The 27968-nt window shown below is 41.5% G+C and overlaps 1 protein-coding gene across 4 annotated transcripts; it reads left to right on the forward strand.

Annotated features, from left to right (window-relative positions):
• LOC135519584 (STE20/SPS1-related proline-alanine-rich protein kinase-like) lies at positions 1 to 27827 on the forward strand. 4 transcript variants are annotated; one of them, XM_064944822.1, is made up of 19 exons: positions 1 to 204; positions 1907 to 2019; positions 2377 to 2485; positions 4535 to 4676; positions 5092 to 5147; positions 5489 to 5598; positions 5691 to 5792; positions 5936 to 6069; positions 6369 to 6417; positions 6514 to 6579; positions 10086 to 10208; positions 10981 to 11022; positions 11581 to 11637; positions 13297 to 13364; positions 22566 to 22618; positions 22758 to 22826; positions 23206 to 23270; positions 25812 to 25912; positions 26289 to 27827. In XM_064944822.1, the coding sequence occupies exons 1-18, from the start codon at positions 99 to 101 to the stop codon at positions 25884 to 25886; spliced, it is 1539 nt and encodes a 512-aa protein (XP_064800894.1). In that variant the 5' UTR covers positions 1 to 98; the 3' UTR covers positions 25887 to 25912; positions 26289 to 27827. The 4 variants fall into 4 exon arrangements, with proteins under 4 accessions (XP_064800894.1, XP_064800893.1, XP_064800895.1 ...); XM_064944821.1 differs by having other exon boundaries at positions 25812 to 27827; XM_064944823.1 differs by lacking the exons at positions 22566 to 22618; positions 22758 to 22826; positions 23206 to 23270; positions 25812 to 25912; positions 26289 to 27827 and adding an exon at positions 21276 to 22555.
• The last annotated feature ends 141 nt before the right edge of the window (positions 27828 to 27968 follow it).

A 27968-nucleotide genomic window follows, 5' to 3' on the forward strand; every position in this document is an offset into this window, starting at 1 on the left:
GGCCGTAGTAATTCTCCGCAGCAGCTGACACTTCTGTAGTCAGGAGGAGAAGGTCTGGGGTCGCGAAGTAGCTCAGTTGCAGCAGCAGCAGCAGCATCATGGCGGAGCAAGGCGGATCTCCTGCTCCTGTCCAGAATCCGCAACCAGTGCTGACAATGAGCTGGCCAATTACCAGGGAGTCTTACGAGTTACAGGAAGTCATAGGTTAGTAGGCTACCTCTTGATATGATTATATTGTTTATATTGTAATGTTTTGTCATGGATATAGCTCGGCCGGTTATCAGTGGCGAATGACGACGAGGGCCTACCGGCTTTTTCATATTCAACAGCGTCTTTGTAATGCTTTGCAATGCGGATCTTAACAACCGCAATTCGCTTCTTCTTGTAAGAGGAAACCACTTTTTTTCATCATTTCATCACATAGAGAGATATTTATAGTCACGGTAAAGTTATATGTATATGGGTAGGAATGCCATTTCATGTAAATGCGTTTTTAATGCAGTCGATTTCTTCTATGCCGAACGATGCTCAATTATGGCACGTGTCCACTAGGCTATATTGAAATAGATGTGTCTATGTATGGATCATCTGAATGAAAATCGCATGTAATTGTTTTGATCATGCACCTGCCGTCCTCACGGGAATGGCATGGTGTCGTTGAGTAGAACAGGGATATTCAATTGCATGCCATCTCTGAAGTTAGACAGCGGGTCTACTCTTACATCAAAAGTCCCATTTTATTATGAATATTATTATTATTATTTTAGGCCTTTTGTGATGATTTATGTTGAGTATTGTTATTTGGTTATGCCACACTTTAGCCTACTTACAATAAAAAATAGTTCTCACAGATTAGCAACTGCTCTGGACAATAAATCACAAATAAATCACTCATGTCAATTTAATTATGATAGTTGTAAAAACAATTCAATACATTTGAATATATTGCCCTGCCTCACCAAGCACCGTTATAAATATTAGTGAGCCTATAGGAGGAAGCAATATGATCATTTTTTATTCTATAATCCATAGCTAAATCATTACAGTGGAAAGGAATGTTTAGTTTACTGTTTCAGCACGTCAGTTAAGTTTCGTAGGTCATCGAGGTGTATTTGCACTTCTATTAGGTTACATCAAGGACCTATAGAGCCGGTTACAGTACTGAGCTCACTCGCTGCTGGTCAGCATTACTCTCCACACCCTCTCTCTACTGGTATTAACATCAGACTTCATTTAGTAGGCCTATAATGCACTTATTCATGGTCATTTCCCAAATGCTTAAGATTTTCTTTGCTCATTTAAGAATTCTGTCACATGCAAACTGTGGGAGACTTTTGGATCTGACTAATTAGCTTTTGTCCAGAGGGATGAATATGAATTTTGCATATAGATGAGCTGACACCGACAGCTAAAGAAAACTGATTCAATGCTGATAAGGGATAGCATTACTATAGTCAAGAGCTGCTGTGGCATCTGTCATGTGCATATAATCAACTGTTGAGCAGTCCGATCTCCTCTCATCCCTACCTGTCACCAGCAGTTGGCATGGTATGTACTGTGTCACATTCTTAGTACAACATAACTATAGCTTAGCGTTGCCTGGTTCTTCGCTCAACCCCTCTTCTCAAAGTTGTCTTGGATACACTGACTGTTGTGCATAGGAATTTAGCATATGATTGGAAAATATGTTTGCACATACTGTATTGGTGCAATGGTGCTCTGAATTGTTGTTGCAGTCACATTATTTATCATTTAAATGTCACAAAAAGGGCTTAATATCCCAAACAGACCAACAATGATCCTGCATGTGTCAATGATCCCTTATGCTTTTCACCTTCACCTGTATTGTCATGTACTGTCTCCTGTCCTGGTTGTTAATTGCACCTCTATTTGTCTGTGATTCCAGGCAGTGGGGCCACAGCCGTAGTGCAGGCTGCCCTCTGCACCCCCAGACAAGAACGCGTGGCCATAAAGAGAATAAACCTGGAGAAATGCCAGACCAGCATGGATGAGCTATTGGTGAGCATAACAATAAATAAAGGCTATATTTTCATTGTGTGTGTCCACAGTGCCTCTGGCCTTCTCTGGCCCACACTTTCCTGATTGAGCAGTAATTTTACTTTGCTATTCTCTCTTTGTGTGTGTACTAGAGCCTGAGTAGGATCTGTGAGGGCTGTGCTACACTAAAGTGTCCATTTGAAGAAATTAGTATTTGTTGACATTATTAAGTATTTGGTAAACTATTACTTTGTATATTTGGAAGTAATATATTTAGTGAAGTAAATGACAAATTAACAATCCTCGTTATAAGAAAGGTTGTCAAAAGTTGTTGACTTTATTTTGTCTCATGTGTGCCTCTTTCCTCTTAAACAATAGAAAGAAATTCAAGCCATGAGCCAATGCAACCATCCAAATGTTGTCACCTACTACACCTCATTTGTGGTAAAGGATGAACTTTGGTTAGTCATGAAACTTCTGAGTGGAGGTAAGCTTTTACCTTCAACTTCTTAGCAAAATATAGCTGCCATCTCTTTTTTTACTCCCACACTAAGCATTGAAAGAGGCCATAATAACATAACACATAAACACTGTTATGGACTACATTGTCAGTTCTTTCATATGTCGGGACATTGATCTCATCAAATGTCAACAAGCGATTGTCCATCCTTTGGACCAGTTTACTGTAGACCTATGTGCAGTGGCATCCCACCATGTAAATGGCTGTAATGAATATTAAAGATGGCACAGTTGAAGTCGGAAGTTTACAGACACTTAGGTTGGAGTCATTAAAAGTCGTTTTCAACCACCCCACACATTTCTTGTTAACAAACTATAGTTTTGGCAATTCGGTTAGGCCATCTACTTTGTGCATGACATGTAATTTTTCCAACAATTGTTTACAGACAGATTATTTCACTTATAATTCACTGTATCACAATTCCAGTGGGTAAGAAGTTTACTGTGCACTAAGTTGACTGTGCCATGGCTTTAGAAGCTTCTGATAGGCTAATTGACATCATTTGAGTCAATTGGAGGTGTACCTGTGGATGTATTTCAACGCCTACCTTTAAACTCAGTGCCAGGTGAATTCACCAATTTGTAAGTCGCTCTGGATAAGAGCGTCTGCCAAATGACTTAAATGTAAAATGTAAATGATGCCTCTTTGCTTGACATCATGGGAAAATCAAAAGAAATCAGCCAGGACCTCAGAAAAATATTTGTAGACCTCACAAGTTTGGTTCATCCTTGGGAACAATTTCCAAACGCCTGAAGGTACCCCGTTCATCTGTACAAACAATAGTACGCAAGTATAAGTAGCATGGGACCACGCAGCCGTCGTGCCACTCAGGAAGGAGACACGTTCTGTCTCCTAGAGATGAACATACTTTGGTGCGAGAAATGCAAATCAATCCCAGAACAACAGCAAAGGACATTGTGAAGATGCTGGAGGAAGCAGGTACAAAAGTATCTATATCCACAGTAAAACGAGTCCTGTATTGACATAACCTGAAAGGCCGCTCAGCAAGGAAGAAGCCACTGCTCCAGAACCGCCATAAAAAAGCCAGACTACGGTTTGCAACTGCACATGGGGACAAAGATTGTACTTTTCGGAGAAATGCCCTCTGGTCTGATGATACAAAATAAAACTGTTTGGCCATAGTGACCATTGTTATGTTTGGAGGAAAAAGGGGGAGGCTTGCAAGCCGAAGAATACCATCCCAACCATAAAGCACGAGGGTGGCAGCATCATGTTGTGGTGGTGCTTTGCTGTAGGAGGGACTGGTGTACTTCACAAAATAGATGGATACATGAGGAAGGAAAATTATGTGGATATATTGAAGCAACATCTCAAGACATCAGTCAGGAAGTTAAAGCTTGGTTGCAAATTAGCCTTTCAAATGGACAATGACCCCAAGCATACTTCCAAAGTTGTGGCAAAATGGCTTAAGGACAACAAAGTCAAGGTATTGGAGCGACCATCACAAAGCCCTGACGTCAATCATATAGAAAATGTGTGTGAAGAACTGAAAAAGAGTGTGAGAGCATGGAGGTCTTCAAACCTGACTCAGTTACACCAGCTCTGTTCGGAGTAATGGGCCAAAATTCACCCAACTTATTGTGGGAAGCTTGTGGAAAGCTACGTTAGACGCTTGACCCAAGTTAAACAATTTAAAGGCAATGCTACCAGATACTAATTGAGTGTATGTAAACTTCTGACCCACTAGGAATGTGATGAAAGAAATAAAAGCTGAAATAAATCATTCTCTCTACTATTATTCTGACATTTCACATTCACAAAATAAAGTGGTGATCCTAACTGACCTAAGACAGGGAATGTTTACTAGGATAAAATGTCAGGAATTGTGAAAAACTGAGTTTAAATGTATTTGGCTAAGGTGTATGTAAACGTCCGACTTCAACTGCAACAAACTTGCTTAAGGCATAATGATTAAATGGAATAGTTGACATGTAATGACATGTCAGCCTTGGGCATTGTGGGCACTCTGTTTTTCTGTCTGCTTCTTCTTTTTAGGATCCATGTTGGATATAATAAAGCATACCTTTAGCAAAGGAGAGCACAAAAATGGAGTCCTTGATGAGCTCATCATTGCAACCATACTGAAAGAGGTCCTTGAGGGACTTGACTATCTGCACAGAAATGGACAGATTCACAGGTAAGATACCCTGGGGTTTAAACATTTATATATATATATATAGGATTTATTTTAGAATTTTTTTAAAGGAAGATCGAATATAAAAGTTCCGAAATATGAATCTATAAAATGTAATCTAGGAGTTACATAGTGTTAGATAAATTGTGTTGACTATTCTGTTTCAATGTCATTTATTGACATAATTTGTTTGAACTTGTGTTGTTTGAACTTCCCTTTGATCACACATAGGTTGTATGTTTTTTTTTTTTTTTTACTTTCCTGGATGTCAAGGTCATAAAAAACTACCCCCCCCCCCTTTCCAAATGACAGCAGGCTGCAAAACAAATTTACACACATTGATGCAATCGATGCTGCCCCACTTACATAGAGAGATACTGTTTGGGCATGACTGGGGTGTTTTTGTGTGTGACTTCAGGGATGTGAAGGCTGGGAACATCCTGTTGGGAGAGGACGGCTCTGTTCAGATTGCAGGTGTGTGAGTAATGTCCCTATTTCACCCCACCTTCACCTGTCACATTCTGTTCTCACAGCTCGCTCACTTGCCACAGTTATAAATGACTTTTTATGATGTTTCCATACATCCAGTTAATTCAACAGCATAATAGACAAAATGCCAGACTTCACCAATCAAAAGTAGTTCACAATATTTACTGAATAACATTAACATAAAGGTAGTCAAACAGGTCCCCCATCATAAATCAGTTGTGAAAATACTGCATAGCATCAATATATTCTGTTTTATAAGATGTTAATTAGGTATAACATTAATTACATCAATGCATTTCATCTGAATTATACATATTTCACAATAGATTTTGGAGTTAGTGCCTTTTTGGCCACTGGAGGGGATATGACCAGAAACAAAGTACGGAAGACCTTTGTGGGCACACCATGTTGGATGGCCCCTGAAGTAATGGAACAGGTGAGACTGTCTTGTGGCCAGTTTTAGTAACATCTACCAGCTGTTTTCACATAGACTGTACAACACTAACAGTAGTGCTGCTATGCCCACAGGTACGAGGCTATGATTTCAAAGCAGACATTTGGAGTTTTGGAATCACTGCCATAGAGTTGGCCACAGGGTCTGCACCTTACCACCGATACCCACCCATGAAGGTGAGCCTGATCGCTGTATATCTAGCTGCCAGTGAAATATGCCTACATCTTAACTAATGAACCACGAAAGGCAGATTTCTACCCTGTGTCTATGTAACTACCGAGAGACCGCGTGCATGCTTTTGAACCTCTTCTCTTCCCAGGTCTTAATGCTGACCTTACAGAATGATCCCCCCACCTTAGACACGGGTGTGGAGGATAAAGAGATGCTGAAAAAATATGGGAAATCATTTAGGAAGCTAATAACCCTGTGCCTTCAGAAGGAGCCCGCCAAGAGGTTTGTACATGTCTGCCATTCTGTGAACTGCATTAGACCTACCCTGTATATCTGTGGAGTCTGTCACCAGTTGATGATACAGTAACTCTGATGGCCTTGGGTGGTGATCGAGTCTCTGTAGAGCATCATCCACTTTTACAAGAGAGTCCTGAAATACAGTCATGTTTAGTGGTCTCACCCATACCCACACAATAAGATATATATTCTCACACAGACAGATTGTAGGAATGGTACATTCAGTTCAGGGCCAATGATTTTTAAGTGTTCTTATATCTCCATATATTTTGCTTCTCTTTTAGGCCTACAGCAACAGAACTTTTGAAATGTAAATTTTTCCAGAAGGCCAAGGTATGCTTTTACTGCCAGAATTGTACCTGTTCTATTGGTGGGGTAAAGAATTGGTAGGTTGATGTTTTTAACGTGGGTTGTGATTTTCATTTTCAGAACAGAGAGTATCTGATTGAAAAGCTGCTATGCAGAGCACCGAACATAACCCAGAGAGCCAAAAGGGTAATGTCTAAACAAACATAATTCCCATTAAAGCAATCCCAATATTGACTAAACATTATGAACAAAGTATGCTAAGGTTTGGCAGGACACTCTTCCCCCAGTCAACACACATCGAGTGTTCTCTCTCTCTCTCTCTCTCTGTCTCTCTCTGTTCAACACTTCATTCACTTTGTGCTCCAACTGTTATGTGGGGGTGGCTGCAAATATGGGCCACTGCTGGAACAATATCAGTCATGCAGAATGGATGTGCTGACAACTCACGCATTAGTGGTCTGTAATGTCGCTCAGACGCTCACTGCAAATGGCAGAGACAAAGACAAATGGGATTTAACGTGAGTGGTTAGGTAACGGAGAGGTGCACTTAAACACACCATTTGCATGCTCAGTTGCCTTGCGGTCACAGCCAACTGGGAAGCAGCAGTGTGGCAGGCAAGGCTGATGTTTGGTATGCCATCATCCTCCTATTCTCAGGAGGCAAAAAGATCAGGGTGAACGGATTGGAAAGAAATTCACTGACAGGGCATGGGTGACTGGGGGGACATGGGTGACTGGGGGGACATGGGGGGACATGGGTGACTGGGGGGACATGGTGACTGGGGGGGACATGGGTGACTGGGGGGGACATGGGTGACTGGGGGGGGGGGACATGGGTGACTGGGGGGGACATGGGTGACTGGGGGGACATGGGTGACTGGGGGGGACATGGGTGACTGGGGGGGGGGGGACATGGGTGACTGGGGGGGACATGGGTGACTGGGGGGACATGGGTGACTGGGGGGACATGGGTGACTGGGGGGGACATGGGTGTCGCGCGAAACAATCATTTAGCAGTGCATAATGTCAATAGAGAGGGAAGTGACTCGTGACAGAGTTGTCAGATGGAGGGGTGGACAATTGCTGGTCAGAACAACAGTCCCAATCATTCAGATCGTGTGGGTTGATTCAATTTGGGAACATAGTTTAATGTGAGATTATGGTTGATTGGAGCATGACAGTACAATGATTAGTATTCTATTCTGAGGCTGTAATGTAATCGTGATGCCCTTTTCAGCCAATCCTGATCCTGCGAACACATCACAGTTTTGTCTTCTGGTGCAAATGCACAGCTCACGTACAGTAATGGAGCTGTGTTGAGTCTGTCTCACTTGATTGCAGATGAGGAGCGCGAGTCATAGAGTAGTGTCCTCTGTGTCCTCTGTGTTGCCTCTGTGATAATAGAATGGTTTGCTTGTGTGCTGTTCTGACCTATGGAGAGTCACCCACATTATCCACTCAGCAGACACAGGCCAGCCTACACAGAGAAGAAACCTAGCAGAAACATTGTCATCTCAGGACACTGTGACCTGTCCACATCATGGACCAGATCAGTCTCTTTCCCTGCTTGCCCCCCCCCCCCTTTCTGTCTCTCACTGAGGTTTAATAAGAACTGGAGACTGCGTCCAAGATGTCCGACCATTGTTTACAGGATAATCTACTCACGTTTGCATACGCCGATTCATGGACCGCCTATATCCGAGTTGCATCCAGTTTATACGGACCACCATCACATACACACTAGCACTCAGTACGCACAGGGTGCAGAGCGAGCAGCGGTCACGTCATCCAAAAACATGGCAGACATTGGATGAACATAAAATGTTAATATCTTCGGCTGTGAGTGATGGAAAAATATTGGCCTCAGCGACAGTTATTTGAGTAATTCAATGGATGTTTTGTGCACAAAGGTGATGACTACAGTGTCTTATTTTCAAATTTGACTTCTCTATGTGGCCGTGCATGGAAATTGTCTTTCTGAGCCGGGCGACATTTATGCTGCAGTACCGAAGCAAAACTGTAGGAGTAGTCAAAACTGTGTTCCAGTCTATCAACTGCCCCCTTCTGCAGACTCCCTTCCTCCCCTTCCCCCCTCCCTTAGCCTCCCTTTTCCCCTGCCCCCTCTCTTACCGTACCTCTCTGATTCAGAGGGGTTGGGTTAAATACGGAAGACACATTTCGGTTGAATGCATTCAGTTGTGCAACTGACTAGGTAGCCCCCTCTCCCTTCTCCCCTGCCCGTCCCTGAGTCTCCCTCCATTCTTTCCCTCCTGCCTCAGCCTCTCCCCCTGCCCCTCCCTCAGTATTTCTCCACTGCGCCTCCTTGAGTATCTGTTCCCCTTGCCCGTCCCTCATTCTCTCTCCTCTCCTGCCCTCTCTCTCTCCCCCTGCTCCTTCACTGAGCCTCCCTTCTCTCCTGTCTTCCCTTTTCTGCTCTAAGAATCTGCTCCCACGAGCTATAGGCTTGTTAAACATTGGAGTCGCTCCCCAGAGGAGCAAGGAAAGGTAGATTTTGCAATAGAAATGCAAGGAGTTCATTGTGTAGTGTACCTATTTTTACATCAGAAGGGAAGTTCTAAACATGGGTAGACTGTGATTTAGCAATCTATAGAGAAGTCCATATTGGACCATGGGCTGTGCAGGCGTATTAATTCAACCAGAGTTGAATACAAAATAGTAATATTCAAGACATGCATCTCCAGGCAAAGGACAGGATTTCAGCCGTTGTTCATTGGCCAGCAGAGGGCACCCTTGCTCCTTAGTTGATCTCCTAATAGGGAGACCTGCAGGAGGTGCTGAGCAAAGATTATTTCTAGAGGCTGACACCGAGGGTGGTCGGCTGCAGCAGTCACTGATGTGTTACGTAATTGAAAGTTGGACAATAATACTGATATAATGCTGAGTGATTTCCCACACTAGTACACAGATAATACAGTTTAGAGTCATTGCATCTATATATGGCTCTTGTAATTTGTCTGTATGTACTTAATCCCATATCTTCTGTTTGTGTGTTTCTCTAAATGTGCATGCTCATAAATATTGACATTCCTGTTCCTATAGTACTAAATGTAGTTGTACACATGTTTTGGCATAGACAGCTTGGTGGTTCCATATATATGTGTGTGTAGAGAGACATACAGGCCACTGAACTGTCACATGCATCCACATACAGTGGACTGATGCTTTTTTGTTTTGCTCAAGGAGCCAGAGCAGAATTCCAGGAGCATGGGCTCTGTGTCAGGTTCGGAGAAAGAACTTGATGCCGTCAGAAGGGTACATGTTCTTTGACTTAGCCCTAGAATGCTGGGTGCTTCCGCTTAGATTCATCCAGAGTTAGCTTCCTATTAAGAGGTTTTTGTGTTTTGTTTTCTCTGTGTTTTGTTTTGGTGTTCTCTGTTCTTTTGTTTTCTGCTAGCTCATAGCAGCCATTTTGTAGACCTTAAAAACTCTCAGAGAGGAATCCAAGCCCAAGCTAGTGTTTGTGCAATGTTTGATCAATTCAACTGCACTCTCATATAGTACGAGTGTATATTTCTAAAATCCTACAAACTCATATAAGACAGATGAATAACATTTGATGTTGTGCTGACTTAGTGAGAGAACCTCAGAAGGGGTATGCTACTAAATGTGTTTTGTCTCTCCGCCCTACAGTTTGATGTTGTGTGTTAACAGTTGTGCTGTGTTTGGCCCAGGTGAGGAGAGTCCCAGGGTCCAGCGGCCATCTGCACAAGACGGAAGACGGAGACTGGGAGTGGAGCGATGATGAGCTGGACGAGGGGAGCGAGGAGGGCAAGGCTGCTGTCAATCAAGGCAGGGTAGGTGAGACCATGACAAGAGATGCGCATCCAAACTAAAGCCACAGGCTGGAGAAAAATGGAACAACTACACTCTTAGGAAAAAAAGGTGCTATCGAGAACCTAAAAGGGTTCTTCAGCTGTCCCCATAGGATAATCCTTTGAAGAACCCTTTTTGTTTGTAGGTAGAACCCTTTTGGTTCCAGATAGAACCCTTTTGGTTACATGTAGTGTAGAACCCTTTTGGGTTCCGTGCAGAACCCTTTTCGGTTCCGCGTAGCACCCTCTGTATAAAGGGCTCTACATGGGGACAGCCAAAGAACCCTTTGGGAACCATTTTTTCAGAGGGTCATGTTGAAGACATGAAACTCTCCTTTTTTTTAAGCCTTTGTACAGTCCTAGATCCTGCATGGATCTCTGTGAGAGCAGGGAGCTAGCTGTCACTAGAGTCACATGTCACTAGAGTCACAAGTCACTATAGGTAGTTGGTAAGGGTTTGAAGATGGCTGTAGGGGGCTGGGGAGGGAGAGGGGAAGACATCTTGATCAGAGATCAAAAGGTTATTTGATATAGATGCATAACCTGAATGGCTCTTACAGGGAATAATTACACAAAGCAATTATGTGACAAATGCTGATAATGATGTTCTGTCTGCTTCAGCTTTGAATGTTCAGTTGCCTCCCCGACATTATACTAATTATTCTGCAGGGATTGAGTTCTACACCTGGCAGTCATATTTAGGTTTGTCAAGACTGAGAAGATCATTTTGTTTGTGTTTGATATTGCCTTCCAGTCGCGAAGGGTCAGAGAGGAGAAGGAAGATGAAAACGAAGACGTAAGTTAGCTCTTTTCTGTTCTATAAACACATATGCATATGGTTTATCATCGTTAGGGTCTTTTTGACATCATTGAGACAGATCCTCAGGTGAAATGTAGGGGAAGATTGATTTTTATAAGTATGTAAACCTGCACATTGACAAGGTTAATAGACTTACTATGTCCCTGTTTCTTCCTGTATAATTTGATTACTTTACAAAGGGCATCATTGGAAAATCCAATTGCCTGCCTTAACAGGGAGCAGGTTGTGTATAAATGATTAAATCTGGAGAAAAAAACCTAGTACGTCTCACCCGCCACAATCTCTCGGACGCATTGATTTTAAGCCCAGGGTGAACGTGTCTGCATGCTTTCTCTATTTGATTGATTGTTCAAAAACAACAACATGTTTTACATATGGATTGTTTTGTATTGACTTCTCTATTTGCTGACTGAGATGAGCGATGTCTAATCTTGTGCAAAGATTTGTTATTGCTAACGATGCTCCTCTATAGCACAGAAAAAAGGACTAGCGTATGTTATATCTTTACTGTATGCCTTTCGTTTTGTGCCACAGGATGAGGAGAACGCCAACACTATTCCCATTGAAGGGCTATCCATTCAGCATCCACAGGTGAGGCTTTCAGGAGCAGCAACAGAGGCAGATGTTATTTGTCATGATTCAGTGACCTTGATGCACCACTGAGTGTGTGTGTGTTTGTGTGTGTTTGAGTGAGTATGTGCCAGTATCCCTGAGGCTCATGGAGGGGCCCTTTCAGCAGTAATAAGTCAGAGTAAATGGCCGTCCAGCTGACACTGCCAGCTCAGGGCTTAGCTGTTAAGGTTACTACAAGCTCCACTGCGTGCGCGTGGGTGGAGTGGGATTTCTGGAGTAGCAGACACCTTTTGGTAACATGATATCCTCGCCGGTCCCACTCCCGTTCACAATTTTATTTTTGTCTTTTCGTTTTGTGAAAACGAGGGAAGAGTCGCCTTCCATTGCTACTAGGGGCTAGCTGGCTGCCTGGCGGGTTTAGCCTGGCTAAAAACATAGCAAGCTAATTAGGCTTTTCGCTTCCCACATCTCCATGTGAAATAATCAGATTCATAATTTAAAATAATAACTTCAAACATAACCTAAAACATTATCTCAGTTTGATATGCTGCTTTTGTGATCTTTCCCATATCAACTAAAAATAAAACATAATGTTTTGGTCATTGAGAAAAAAAGCACATGGCTAGCTAGTTGGCTACAGCAAGTTCTATAGTTTCACAATAGCCTGTAAAAATGAGTTATTAATTTTTAACAAAATACCTTTTTGGGTGAATTCTTGTTGTCTTATTTGTTGTGAAAGCAAAAAAAGAGTATTGTCTTGCTGGCTTCCCTTTCTAGCAAGTTGGCTAAACACTGCAAGCTAGATAACTTTTTAGCTTCCCACATCTTCATGTAAAATAATCAGATTTATAATTAAATAATATGCCCTGGCAAGTATTCTTATACTTGCCGGTGTAACCTACAACATTGTCCTAGTTTGATATGCTACTTGAATGTATTCACATACGTTTTGGTCCACTTGTCTGGAATCAATAGTTAGTACTTCTAAACAAATATTCTTATACTTGCCGGTGTAACCTACAACATTGTCCTAGTTTGATATGCTACTTGAATGTATTCACATACGTTTTGGTCCACTTGCCTGGAATGAATAGTTAGTACTTCTAAACAAATATTCTTATACTTGCCGGTGTAACCTACAACGTTGTCCTAGTTTGATATGCTACTTGAATGTATTCACGCAAGTTTTGGTCCACTAGCCTGGAATCAATAGTTAGTACTTCTAAACAAAATACATTTTTGGGGGGATTGATAAGGCTACATTTAAACAACAGTCACTGAGATGTTATTTGCTTATCAATACAAAATAGACTACTTTGATGAATAGCCTGTAGATCAGATCAAGGAACCAAGCAAGCTTCATTGCCTACACAACACTGTCCCCATGGCTATAGAAAGTGTGATATGGCTCGAGGCCATAAGTGCTACTGTGGTTCTTACTTTGTTGAGTCAGGGCCCAGTCAAAGGATTGTGCCTCCTCAAAAACAGAACTCAACGATCTTGTCAGAATACATCAATACAATACACTGTATATATTGAATGTGTTTTGTGTGATATAACTGATGTATTCTTCTGTTGCTTTTGTAGTTTAACCGTTGTGTAGTCAGTTATATTTTTTTAATGCTCCAGGAGATATTGAGTACTTTCTGGCTTTATTGACTCACTCTTTACTTACAGGTTCAACCATTTGAGAAGAACGCAGAGCCCTATATTCAAGGTGCTCTAAATATGGTCCTAAGGCTAAGGTAAGCAGAGTCTCAATTTGGCCTTATCCTCCTTACGTCCGCTTCACCCAAACAGAGGTCTGAGGATCACTCAACATGTACCCTGCTGCTCATAGACCTAATGATGACATAATGATGTCTTGGCTCTCTAAAGAGATGATCTGACTTAACCAAGGATCTGGTCTCTCTAATCTGGCCGAGAGGTTGGGTTGGAAGAGGGCGAGTGTTACACTCGATTAACTTTCCATTGGCCCCGCTCCACATTACTGTGTTCTCAGGGACTGAATTAGAGGGCTGTTAATGACCTGCGCTGCCACCAGACTTACCAGCACTGACCTGACCTGACTTCACCTTCATTTCAGCTAGTCCAGACACTTTCAGCCACTGGGACGTATCTGCCAGGTTAAAGACCTATTGCTAAAAGACAATTCAAGGCTGTAGCAAGACTTGTGACCAATATGGAATAGGTTTAGGATTAGATTTAGTCTCAGACTTATCACTCTTTATATATTTTGTCCTTTTATGATACATGTATGATAACTAGTGTCGTTTAGGCTTCAGACTCCTCCAAGCAGTCAAATCCTTTCACCAAGAGGATGGCAGTTTATATTTATTACATTGAATTTAAATCCGTTTTACTTCCCCCACAGCAAAATGGAAGCAGGTTTAAACACCGTCTGAAAGCAGGATATGCAAAAGGCAAATGTGCAAAACTATGACGCACGCACACACACAGATGTCTGCCACAGACATGGACAATGGAGTATTTCTGGACAGTTTGAAGTCTGCCTGCTGCCCCTTGAAGAGCAAAATACAGCACTGGGTGCAGTGTAGCATAGTAGGCTCTGGGTCGATGAGATAGCAGGCAGCATCTGAAGGGCCCTCCCCAGGCCCACTGTGCAACACACAAAGCCATCCTCTCCACTGCATGCCAACAGCAGGCCAACTGGAGGGCTGGCTACTGGAGAAGTGTAATTATTCTAACCTTTACATGTAAATAAATGGACAGTTCTGTGAGCAGTGGGGCTGTCGTTTTTTGTCAGTGGCCGTGGTTCTATTCATTGCAGCCGTTTCAGGCTTTTTTCCTTGGCAGTGTATGGGGAGTGATGTATCTTTTGCTAATAAGTGGTTTGCTGTATGTGCTATGTATTAAACCAAGCCTGCTCTGCACTGAGGGCAGTCTCGCCACAGCAAAAGGATTGCAGTGACGTGTGTCTTGGTAGATTAAGTCCAAAGTAAACTGACAAGATCCACACCTCTGATCTGTGCTGAAACAGTCAGTCCCTGTCATGCAGCAGACTAAGGAGAGCAGCACATTTATCAGGACTCTCAATTTCAAGCCCTCCTTTGGCTGAAGGACTTGTTCAGATAAACTCAAATGGCTTTAGCTTAGCCCTGTCAACTCCCAATCTCCCATATAGCAATAATGGGGCTTTGTTGCAATCGGTTTTGACACTTTATGTAGAATTATGATGTGGATATATTTGCGGAGAGATTTCTATATAACCCCATTTAGTCCATGAACTGTAAAAGCAGTTCTGGGAGCACTTGAAAGAGCATTACATTACATTTGATTCGTTGGGCTGAATTACATTGGTGACATTGCACAGCTTTTGAATATGTCGTAAACTGGTATAACGCAATACTATATATTCTCCACAGTCCTGAGTCAGTGCAGTAAAACAAGTGTTCCGTTATAACATCATCATCTACACTCACCATCTCTTTTCGCCTGACAGAAAATATGTTTGCCGCTACAGTTTGTAATGCATCAGCCTAAAGACGTCTACCGTACCCAGTCCCCAGAGGTTAAGGAGATGACATGGGCACTGGTCAGACTATGAGTGACCAACAGGTCCTTAAGCAGATACAGTAAGAGGGGGAATACTTTTGAAGCGTGCCTTTTTGGATGCAGCCGTACTTGCAAGGACAGATGTCGGAGAACGACCGACCTCTTTGTCTGAGAGGACGGGTGGAACAGATGCTAGAATTCCAGCAACGTGACATGTCAACCGAGGGGTTGACACGTCTTTAACGACGTGTCTTTAGTGAGAGCTTGACAACAGGATTAAGGCTAAGCTTCATAAAAGTCAGAGTTAGGAGGTCCCTGTAGAAAATGTACTGAGGGTACTGAGGGTGCATGTTTGGTGAAAGGAATCACAGAAAGGAATGTTATTTTGAATAATTCATAGGGCATCCCCAGGGAGCATAGGAAATGTTTTCGTACAATTCTTCCATTGTTTCTGTGCTGACTATCTAGTTAACATAATAGTAGGACAAGTGAGATAAGTGTAGTTTATTTCCATTCAAAGTGAATTTATGTTGTGGGAAACAGACGAGTAAATTGTTGGAGCTATCTAACCTGATTCAACGTGAAACCTATAGCATTATTTAAGCCCATATGGAATAGTGCCGGCGTTGTCTCTTTCCAGTCACAATGGAATTACAGTAATCACTCTCTTCTAGATACGTCTTTCTATTTGAATCAGTGATTGATCGGCAGTCAGATGGGACACACCACGTTCCACCGATTGTAATATTATGTTATACTCTTCCATACAATAGTAGCCAGATGTATCTCGTTGTTTTTACAAAAGACTTGCATTGACAAGTTTTTTAGGCTTCAGTTTTGTAATCATAATAATCAATGCAGATTCAAATGTAATTATAGTTTTAATCCAACAATTGCTTCACTGAGAGTAAACCATGAACAGAGCTCTGGTGGTATAAGAGCTGCGTCGTGTGGTGGTGGTGGGGTTCTCTTGGGTAAAAATACAAAACTCATTTGAGAAACTTAATTGCATCTGAAAGAACAAAAACAAGACTATATAAATTCTCCTCCCAAAACTGATGAGGATGTTAAGGCTGATTAGAAAGGGATTTATGCTAGCGTGAACCCATAAATTAAGGTTCTTTCGAGAATTGTATTCAGATGGGATGCTATGGTGAGTTGACCATGGCTAGGGTTGCAAAGGCAGGGTACGTTACTGGAAACTTTCTAATTTTACATGGAAACTATCAGAATTTTGATATCTTTCAAGGATTTCATGTAGTCTATCACAAGATATCTAGTGGCCTTTATGGGTACTTCAGATTATCTAAGGTGTCTGTAGTTATGTCTGGCTCTCTGTGTGGCCTTATCACATGTAAAATATATGACATAATTGAATAAGATGATTTAAAAAATAAAGCAGAATGACAAAGCTGTAAAACATCCTAAATATAAACCATCAATTTAGTGAATACCATTGGTGCTTAATATGAGGGTTTCAGCATAATATCCTTTAAAAAATGTTTACACTTGTATTTATTTGACTAAGTCTATGTATTTGTTGTCAATATTTTGGCGGCAAACTGGTGGCAGTTGTGAAGTCAATAGTTTAGTTGGGGGACTTGGAACCGCCAGGAAACTTCAATTAAAAGACAATAAGAATGACAGGAAAAGTTTGAATGACCTGGGAGTTGACATTTTTCATTTTGTACAGAAGAAATTGAACATTTGATCTGCTCCATGAAAGAAAGACTTTGGCACAGATATTGACGTTTCATCCTCACTGGCAATTGATTGCTGATTCAATAGGGTATGTAATCATGGGAGGATAGAAGTCAGACAATTAACCAATAAAGCTCCAGGCAGATGTGGCATATTTATGCCGTCTGTCCATGGGCTGGTGTTATCATGCCCACGCAGCCCACCCTGCCTTGTGTAGACTCAGACAAAAAGTTTTGATTATTGTGTGTTGCCGTGTGTAAACTCATTCATTAAAACCCACGAGGAAGTCAAATTTACTCTCCTTTTATTTAGAAAATTAATTACTAGCGCATTAATACTATCTCCTCTCACACAGTGGGCCCGTTCATGTAGGCTTTTCCAAGGCCGGAGCTCTGAAGTACTTTCCCTCTGACTCCAAACACTCCCCAGATGTGTGTATTGATTGTTTGTTGGTGTTTTAAGAAATAACCTCCCTGTCAATGCCACACAGGATTTAGAGTTCTCCTGTGTAGTCAGGGGCGGAGTGACCATCTGACATTTCAGACAAATACCAGAAAGGCTGGTCCATTTTTATCCTGGTGGGCCTGTCTAACTGTCTTTTTTTTGGGGGGGGGTTATAATTAACTGGCTAATAATAGGGGCCTCAACTAATAAAATGGGCAGGTGTGGGGTCATCGAGGGGGGAAAAAAGGTCAGTTGTGGGGGCCTCAAGGAAAAAAATGGGCCGGTGTGTTAGAAATGTCAACGCCGATTTCTGGTCACTGTCAGTCCCTGTGTGTAGTCTATACACAACAGACCATCTGTTTACCTGGCCTCGGCCTTGAACTGCAGTGAATGCTCTCTGCTAGAGAGCTTTACAGCTAACTTTCCCCAACATACCAATCATACGTCTGGACAGGACACATTGCAAACAGCTTCAGTGTCAGAGTGCAGTTCAGAAGTATTAAATTGTTCTATAGACAAACATTACTTGAATTACTCAGGGGACCTGGGAGTGATGACATTCTGTCATGTTTTACAGTGGAGATTCTCCCCTCCTTGAATGGCACTCTCTCTGTGTTTGCCAGTCAAGTGTTTGCCTGAGTCCCCTTTGCCTACCAGGGGAAATCTATTTTAGTAGATAGAAGACCTCTCTATATTAATTATTTCAGCTCATGCTTTACCTGGTAAACACTTCAATCCACCCAATGCTTGTTAGTGCCCACTGACGTCTCTGGTGATTCATTTGGAAGGTGTGGGATGCTGGGATTTGAAGCTGACTGAGCAAAATCATGGTTTATTATGTCTGTTTATTCATGGCTTATTCTGTCCCTGTGCTGATGGGTTGATAATAACACATTTGTTTAAGAAAATCTTAACACCCCTAGTAAGACTCTGGAAGATTGACATTTTTAAAAGTAGCACATAAAATCACTAAAACTTCTAAACGGTTTCTCAATCTGTGTGTGCGGCTTAGCTCCGACTGTCCTCTGCGATCTATTTACCTCCTACAATGTAATCTGACAGGGACTTTCCAGGAATCTGCTGCCGATCTCTCTCTGGAGGAGGACTTAGTTGGTAGTTGGAGACGCAGGGCTCAGGTCCTCTGCCACAGATGTGGCCGCAGAAACACTTTCAGCACGCTCTCCCACTGTCCGTGGATGAACTGGAGAGATCTTATTCATCCTACATCCATCTGCTAAACTCAAGTTTCACCCCTGACTTCTCTCTAGTTGTGAATCTGCAGAATTGGACAAGTAAAGTTGACTCACAGACAGCTGATGGAAATCCACTCCTACATCTCTTCCTACTGCCTCTCTCTCGCTCTCTCTCGCAGAACTAAGTTAGCCCTCACAGATGTGTCGGAGCATGTTCCTTACAAAATCTCCTGTAAAATGTAGGTCAAGAGCTACCAGGCGGGCGGAGATGGATGTGATTTATGCATCTTAAGTACAGCCCAATTTAATCCCCCTCCCACAACGCTGTGTACAGTAGCCTGCCCAGCCACTCCCCTCCTTTTGAAGCTACCAGTCATTGTGCTGTTGTTATACTGACACCATGTACTGTATTAATGCCAATGTTAGAGAGAATTTAAGATGGGGTAGTACAGTGTACAATTGACATAGGATAAACATGCAGATGGAACTTTATGCATCATTGCTGGTTTGAAGTTGCTGTATAAGAAAGCTGTATGAATTAGTAGGCTGCTTTAGTTCGTAGCCAGATGGGAGCTCTGAGCCAGGAGAGCTCACAGACAGATGTTACCTTCACACAATATGGAACTAGTAAAACTACAAGTCCCCCTTTACAGTATTATCCTCAGCCAACCTCCTGCTACTGTAATACTTCTATCACCCTCTGAAAGATTAAAAGGTTCAACCTGTTTTACATTAAACCAATTATACAACGCATTTGAGCCGCTATATTCTACGTTTCAGCTGCATTTCAACACTTCGTTTGACCTTAGGAAAGGATCAATCCGGCATGTGACAAATATGGAAATTCACTGGACGGCCATCATGGAGTTTTTTTCTTCTTCGTGTATTTAACCTTTATTTAACTAGGCAAGTCAGTTAAGAACAAATTCTTATTAACAATGACAGCCTACCAAAAGGCAAAAGGCCTCCTGCGGGGACAGGGGCCTGGGATTAAAAATAAAAAATAAATACAATATAAATATAGGACAAAACACACGTCACAACAAGAGAGACAACACAACACTACATAAAGAGAGACCTGAGATGGCAACTTAGCAAGGCAGCAACATATGACAACACAGCATGGTAGCTGCTAATGCTCATGCTTATGCCTGAGCAGAGATGAGAAAATAATATAGTCATCAAAACTAAGTAATATACACAACTAAAATATTTTATTATTTCTTAGTCATGTCCTATTTTTCCATTGATGTCCATCCAATGTGGACCATGACACAGACAATGGAATATTTTCAATGTTTTGGAAATTGAATGTTCACTATTTTAGGATTTGGAATTTCCTGTCAAATCTGTGATGTCATTACTTCATCATGCATTAAATGTTGAAAAAAACACATTTACATTGAAAACCGTAATCTTTAAAAAATAACCAAACTCAAAAAGCATTAATCGCTCAGCACTAACGAACAAACAACAATTACACTGTTTGAGTGATTTGAAACGTTGTACATTATTCTGGTCATTCCACTGCAAGGACACTTCAAATCCAAATCAAATCTCCAAATATGTCAGTCTTACACAGCCGCAAGTACAAAATTGCATTAGCACAGTTACCATATCTACTTCTTGAGATTTGTCTTTAATGGACTCTATTCCTGCTGACACACGGTATCAAGTTTCTTAACATAATCATATTAGCCTACTTCTAGAATCATTTCCTGAAAGTCTTATTTTCCCATTTACATTTCTGGCATTCATGCTATTCTAAGGAGTAGGACAATCCAATCACGATCTGTTCTCTGTTGTTGATTTGGTTCAGTAATTTTACCTGCTGTCTTGATCACGTCACGATCACGTCATAATAAATTCAGGTATGTTTATCCCCGTTTCGTTACGTTTGCTTACATTTAAGGAATGTTTTTCAACAGAATCGGCGGAATGAATACACCCCTGATAACACACGAACACAGTTCACTTTTATAGCAGGCACATACAAACAGCATAATAATTCTGCCCATTGTAGAATTTCTTCTTGAATCTCCACGCTCTCCTCTTCATCTTTTTCCTTAGCTTGTGGACTTCAGTGCACAACACATCAGCTATCTGTGACCAGGTGAAAAAAGCTTTCCAAGCCAAACCTTAATATCATAACTGCTACACACAGCCTACATCGTTGTCACCATATTAGCTACTGTCATAGCTAGTCAACATAGCTACTAGAACTAACTTGTTAAAATGTAATTTGTGGAATTTATTTTCTTCTTAATGTGTTTGAGCCAATCAGTTGTGTTCTGACAAGGTAGGGTTGGTATACAAAAGATAGCCCTATTTGGTAAAAGACCAAGTCCATATTATGGCATATTAACAGCTCAAATAAGCAAAGGGAAACAACAGTCCATCATTACTTTAAGACATGAAGGTTAGTGAATACGGAACATTTCAAGAAAGTTTCTTCAAGTGTAGTCGCAAAAACCATCAAGCGCTGATGGTTGAAACTGGCTGTCATGAGTACCACCACAGGAAAGGAAGACCCAGAGTCACCTATGCTGCAGAAGATAAATTCATTAGAGTTAACAGCCTCAGAAATTGCAGCCCACATAAATTATTCACAGAGTTCAAGTAGCAGACACATATCAACATGATATGAGTCTAAATTTGAGATTTTTGGTTCCAACCGTTTTGGTTCCAACCGTATTCAGAATTCAAGGCACACTTAACCAGCATGGCTACCACAGCATTCTGTAGCGATACGCCATCCCATCTGGTTTGCGTTTACTGGGATTATCATTTGTTTTTCAACAGGATAACGACCCAACACACCTCCAGGCTGTGTAAGGGCTATTTGACCTAGAAGGAAAGTGATGGAGTGCTGCATCAGATGACCTGGCCTCCACAATCACCCGATCTCAACCCAATTGAGATGGTTTGGGATGAATTGGACTGCAGCATGAAGGAAAAGCAGCCAACAAGTGCTCAGCATATGTGGGAACTCCTTAAAAGCATACCAGGTGAAGCTGGTTGAGAGAATGCCAGGAGTGTGCAAAGCTGTCATCAAGGCAAAGGGTGGCTACTTAAGAATCTTAAACAAATCCAAATATATTTAACATTTAACACTTTTTGGGGTTACTACATGTTTCAACGTGTGTTATTTCATAGTTTTGATGTCTTCAGTGTTATTCTACAATGTAGAAAATAGTACAATTAAAGAAAAACCCTTGAATGAGTTGGTGTCCAAACTTTTGACTGGGACTTTATATTCCTGACTCGGACATTGCTCGTTTTGTGTGTATTGTTTTGTCTTGTTAGGTATTGCTGCACTGTTGGAGCTAGAAACATAATTTTTCTGCACCTGCGATAACATCTGCAAAATATGTGTGTAAGCAACCAGTAACGTTTGATTTGATGACATTGTAGTCACCACAATAGGCTATATACAGTACGTAGATGAGTTTTGCCCAACCTGTACAGTATGCATGTTCACCACTGGTACATTGACCAGAAGGAGGGTTTGGCCAATGCACAGAGAGGCTGCTGTTTACTATAAACATCAGTCAGCTGTTCTTTGGAACTCTTCATGAGACTTACCCCCATCATGGCAACTCAAAATAATCACATTTATTGGGCTTAACATTGCAGCCTATTTAATATAGATGAGTCACGTGCAAGGATAAACATTTGACCACTAATGCTACACCAACTTGTGTCGTCCTTAAATAAATACAGGTGGGATATTACAGTAGCTAGAAGTAACACTGACTTAAGCAGTTAGTTAGGAAAACGATAGGCTTAACATGGCCCAGTGTGTGAAGCCGAGAGAGTTAAAGTGTGGATGTGGCAGACGGGCTGTCTCTTTCCACTCTGTCTGTTCCTGAGGGCCTGCTTGTCAGGATCCTTTTCAGACTGTCTGAATCAAATAGAACACACAGGGACTCTTGGCCTGGCCCCAGATCTGTATTAGAGCCAACTCCTCTGACTATTGTTGTCATGCCATGGAGTTGTAAAGCACAAACAGGCTAACCAGGTCCTGGACCCACTGTCTGTTCACACGTGACTCATCTTAAATACTTATCACCTTCCCAACTCTCTCGCCAGGAACTCCAAGAAGGAGCTGAATGACATCCGGTTTGAGTTCACCCCTGGCCGAGGTAAGAAGTGCACACAATGAAGAAGCTAATGTTAGAATGTGGTTGTTAGCACCATTTGATATTGTATTGAAGTGTAGTACCGTATGTCACATGTTAACTTCTCACCTGCTTCTAATGTTGTATGTTATTCTCTCCATAGACACTGCCGATGGGGTTTCCCAGGAGCTATTCTCAGCTGGCCTTGTCAATGGGCACGATGTTGTTGTCGGTAAAAGTCTCATCCTTGTTTTCTGATGTAATGCAGGGCTTATTTAAACCCACATGCTTAGCATGTATTCTCCATACCTAGGTCAAATACATGTGTAAAATACTTGAAAGTATTTGAGATGCGTTTGATTTAACTCTGGAGTTGGTGCATTTGGGACTATTTTACCGGGCAAACTAAATCAAGTGGGGTTCAAGTATGTAAACGTATTTGACAAATGTATTTGACCTAGGACTGGTATTTTCAAAAGAATCATATCCCTCTCAAAGTCAATGAGAGGTATAAGAGCAGCGATGTACGGTTTTGATCTATGGTAGATAATCTGATGTGACTGTGCAATAACACTAGTAACACATACTCTATATATGACATTACCTTTCAGTTGCTGCTAACCTTCAGAAAATTGTAGATGACCCGACTACCTACAAAGTGTTGACCTTTAAACTGGTGAGTGCCCAGATGATAAATGTCACACCACCTCATGTCTCAAGCTAGCAACAGTACATTGAAGTGAGCAGGACACTTCCAAAAAGCAGAACGTTACATCACACAGATTGATTGACTTCCACAACTCTCAAGCTACATAGAAAATATGTCTCACACCAATTAAATCACAATGCTTTAGGGTGGTGGTGTCTGGAAATACTGACACATTCAAATCCCAAATGGTGCACTGGTGCTAGAGAATGGGAGAAACCTGTGATGACATTGTCGCGGCAATGACTTTATCCTCTAAGTGAAATAACTGATGGTTGACACTCCTAATCTGCACATATGCTTCCCTCTGTGCACACCACTATGTGATTGATCGACAACGAGCGGAACAATGCAAATTCTCGACAGAGAAGAATTAAGGGAGCATTTAAGTCCGCTCCCGGTGGGTTTGCTGTAATATTAGGGCTATTTATTAGCACCCTTTTGGAAGGTGTGGATGAGGTAAACAACATCTGTGCGGTTGGTCACAGTACATCACTATTTGACCTTTCTGCCATGTACGTCTTATCAGCAGCTGGTGAATGTCACTGGAGATACTCCCTGGTGTGCAGAACTGCATCAGAGGGGTTAGTGCAGCAGCATCCAGACTGTGCTGCTGGCTGGGGCATGGCTGGTTAAATATATTGGCCAGAGCACTTTCCCATTTCAATTTGTTAACACAGTGTTCCAGTTCTAGACGGCACGAAATCACACACAGCCACTCAACTCCAAATATCGACTAAAAACACTGAACTATGTTCGTGGTTTCACTACACATTCCGACAGTGAGAATAATTATCTTCGCTCAGAGAACAATTCCGAACGTTTTACCAAGAGGGTTTATACCACAGGATAGACCCACCAGTCTATCCGGGGAGTGACAGAACCTCTCTCCATTCTCCGCTCTAAATTGCTGTTGGCGGGCAGACATCAGGCCACTGACTCATGCTGTACCACTTCCAGGGGGATAGAGATGTGAAAAATATATAACAAGACTGCACTCAAACCAATCTGAATGTGTCTGACCAGTAATAAGGCATTCTTGTGGGTCAGCATAGGAGCATAACGAGTTTAGAATTTAGCCATATTTAGCCACACTCACTCTCTCATGAACTTTCAATCAAATACCACTTATATTTCAGCAAAAGCTCCTCTAGTTCTGAAACACTTCTGCGAGCAGGCCTTTCTAATAGCCCTTGGTTCACTCCAGACCTGACTGCCCTCGACCAGCACAAAAACATCCCGTGGCGGATGTTTTTGTGTCAGGAACCAATACACACAGTCAGTCAGGAAAGCAAAGGCCAGCTTTTTCAAGCAGAAATTTGCATCCTGTAGCTCTAACTCCAAAAAGTTCTGGGACACTGTAAAGTCCATGGAGAACAAGAGCACCTCCTCCCAGCTGCCCACTGCACTGAGGCTAGGTAACACGGTCACCACTGATAAATCCATGATAATCGAAAACTTCAACAAGCATTTCTCAACGGTTGGCCATGCCTTCCTCCTGGCTACTCCAACCTCGGCAGTTGTAAATGAGAACTTGTTCTCAACTAGCCTACCTGGTTAAATAAAGGTTAAATAAAAAATACAAATTAAAAGGGCTTTTGTGGATTTAGCCATGCCAATAACTCAAATGCAGACAAAATCATTCTCTGTTTGTTGTATGTTCTTTTCATCAAACGGCACGTCTTATTTACAAAAAGCATTGAACATGATAGGGAGCTTTGTGATATTTCTGGATCACTTTTAGCTTTTCCTGCCTGTGAAACCCCCAGGTCTCAGGATGCCAATATCATCATGATTAAATGCAACACAGACCTGTGCAACATAGTCATAGAGCTTTTAACAAGGAACATATCCAATCTTTCTCAGTTCAAAGCACAGCACAGTAGTTTGCACTGCAACCCTTCACAGTAGAAGATGTTGCATCAGAATATTGTTAGTTATTAGATTAAATGAATAACTGAAGGGAAATTACAGTTGTCTTTATGCATTTTGCATTGCTTGTTTCACATGATTTCTAGTAACAACAGTAATGAAAGATACCTTCATGTAGTAATTAATAGAGCTGTTAAAGATGTAGTAAAGGATGATATGAAGCATTTTCTACTATCAAATGGAGGAATTACATTGTTCTACCACCTTGGCTGTAGGTGAAATAGTGTAGATACTTTTCAAAGCTCTCGCGGTAAATGTTTTATTGGCAAATTATCTTTTGAAGGACTGTAATTCCTCCACTCTGCTCTCATGTCTTCATGGCCCTTTAAAAAGGGGACAAATCCCCTGTACTTCAAGTTTTCTTGGTTTATAGGATTTTAAGAGCAAAAGAGGTCAAAATAATATGAATCCGTTAAATAGTGGCTTACTACTTAAAGTAGGATCAGTCCCAAAACCAATCTGTATTGTTAGGGTACAGCTGTTCATTGGGTGTTGGATAATGTCTGGTAATGTTGTGGTGTACGCAAGTGTTAGGATTTCATGGCCCACACCAACCCTGTTGATCTGTTCCTCCATCAGGTCTCTGGCTGTGATGACACTGAGATCCCAGACAATGTGAAGTTGATTGGCTTCGCCCAGCTGAGTGTTAGCTGATGCCCGCCTCATCGTGGCCATAGCAGGTGAGATGGAGGAGTCAGGTCAGACAGACGCCCCTTCCTTTCTTACATTCTCCCCTGCCCCGATGCCCAGCTCTGTCACAGATCCACTCCGCTAGCTCCTCCCCCGCCCCGCCACTGGCTCACTGCCCCCCCCCCGCCCCCCAGGCTAGGTCATGTGTACGGAACAGGATTCAGCCAAGAAAACTAAAGATGTTCTCAGGTGGTTATAGCTGGGGATAAAACAGTGGCTTAGGGTTGTGTTTTTTTATTTATTATGTTACCTCTGCTTTCAGCGAAGCTCTTACTATTATTTATTGAATTTATAAACTTTTATTTGTTTCTCACCGTCATGTTTTCATGGTGAAAAATATTTGCTTCTTCAACTTCCATTTCACAGACTACTCATTTGAGATCAAGAAATGTTTCCCTTAGCTCTGTGTTGTAGTCCCTCTTCAGAATGTAAGATTTCATTTGATGGAAGAAGCACATTTTCATGATAACATTATGAATGTTGTAAAAGGAATGAACTGTACTGTGTATAGATGAACGTAAACCAATACATTGAAGGAACCCGTTTTCGTTGAAAGTGAATGATAGGTGAAACCTGAATGCTGCCGTGTGTAATGTGCTGCTTATTCATATGACAGTGTTGATGCTTAAAAATGCTAGAGGTGCCTTGTTCATTGATCTATACCTAAGAACGTAGGTAATGAGTGAGACCGCGAAAAGCAGAACTTGTTTATGTTGGTTGATTTAAGACCATTTCACAAACATACATCTGTATATTCCAGCAGTGATACAACTCAATGGTAGTATTTTCTCAAGTCAATAGTTATCCTCTAAGGACAAGCTACAATGCACTTTTGGGCAGAGTATATGCACCTGACAAAACAATGCTTAGCCCTGGGAGACTCACGTTATGAATTGTAATGAGAATTTAACCTGTATGCTTTGTCGTCAGACAACAATGGTCATTTGAAACATAACACAAACCATAATCCTGTAATATGCTTCAGCTGATGTGTTTTCGGAAACCAAATTAATTGATAAAGGGCTCTATTCAATCAGATCCGCTTTAGCCAGCATCCGCATAGCGGTTGCTTTGTTGGTGTTGGAGGTGGAACTGCGGTAGAGCTGTCACATCCACAAGTGGCTCCTGGCATTATACCTAAAGCGGACATTGCCATTGGTGGCACCAAGTCGCATTAAGAGAAATGCCATGCAGCCTCGTTTACAATTTCGAACACTGGAATGTGAGATGTCATCTACACCTCGATTAGGCTGGTAGAAATTAATCGATGAATGATTTTCTATTTAAGTGTCGTAATTTCTATATAGCCTACACTTTCTCATTCTGAACTTCTAATGGGAGTGGGCTTCGTGACAATGATCAAGAGCAGCTGCTCACCGATTTGACAGCTCCAACGCAGTTAAACTTATGACACCGCCAGAAACATCAGCTATGTGGGTGTGGGCTACCGACGGTTAATGCTTGATCTGATTAAATCTAGGCCAAAATCTTGAAAAATGTAGTTTCTTGCTCTGTCTTACTGCACTACAAGATGTTTTTTCCTAAATATATTAGTCTGAAATGTACTGTATAACAATGCATCTGCAAACGAAACCCAAAGGCAACTATTGAAAGGTTGATGAGCCATTTGTTTGTCCAAACAATTACAGTAGCTCTAAATTATAATTATTTTCTGAAGTGGAAAATAAATATTAACTTGTACTAAATACGTTATTTGAATAGCAAAATGAATGTGTTTTTTTATGTACAGTATGTGTACCATTTCTGCATATTATCTTTGTTCCCTTTCTGTAATTGGCCGATTTAAACATTTCTGCATATTATCTTTGTTCCCTTTTCTGTAATCGGCCGATTTAAACATTTCTGCAGAGGAGCAACAAATAAAAATTAATTGCAATTATTAAAACTAAAGTTGTGGTGAGTTGGTTTTCATTTTACTGCAATAGATGTTGATTTTCTTAAAAGTTAACTGACTGAAGTAATACTGTCCAGAGTGTAACACATTACAATGTTCTAATGCAGTGGTTCCCAAACTTTTTATAGTCC

The sequence above is a fragment of the Oncorhynchus masou genome, chromosome 29 (genome assembly GCF_036934945.1).
Source record: "Oncorhynchus masou masou isolate Uvic2021 chromosome 29, UVic_Omas_1.1, whole genome shotgun sequence".
Classification (NCBI taxonomy): Eukaryota; Metazoa; Chordata; class Actinopteri; order Salmoniformes; family Salmonidae; genus Oncorhynchus; species Oncorhynchus masou.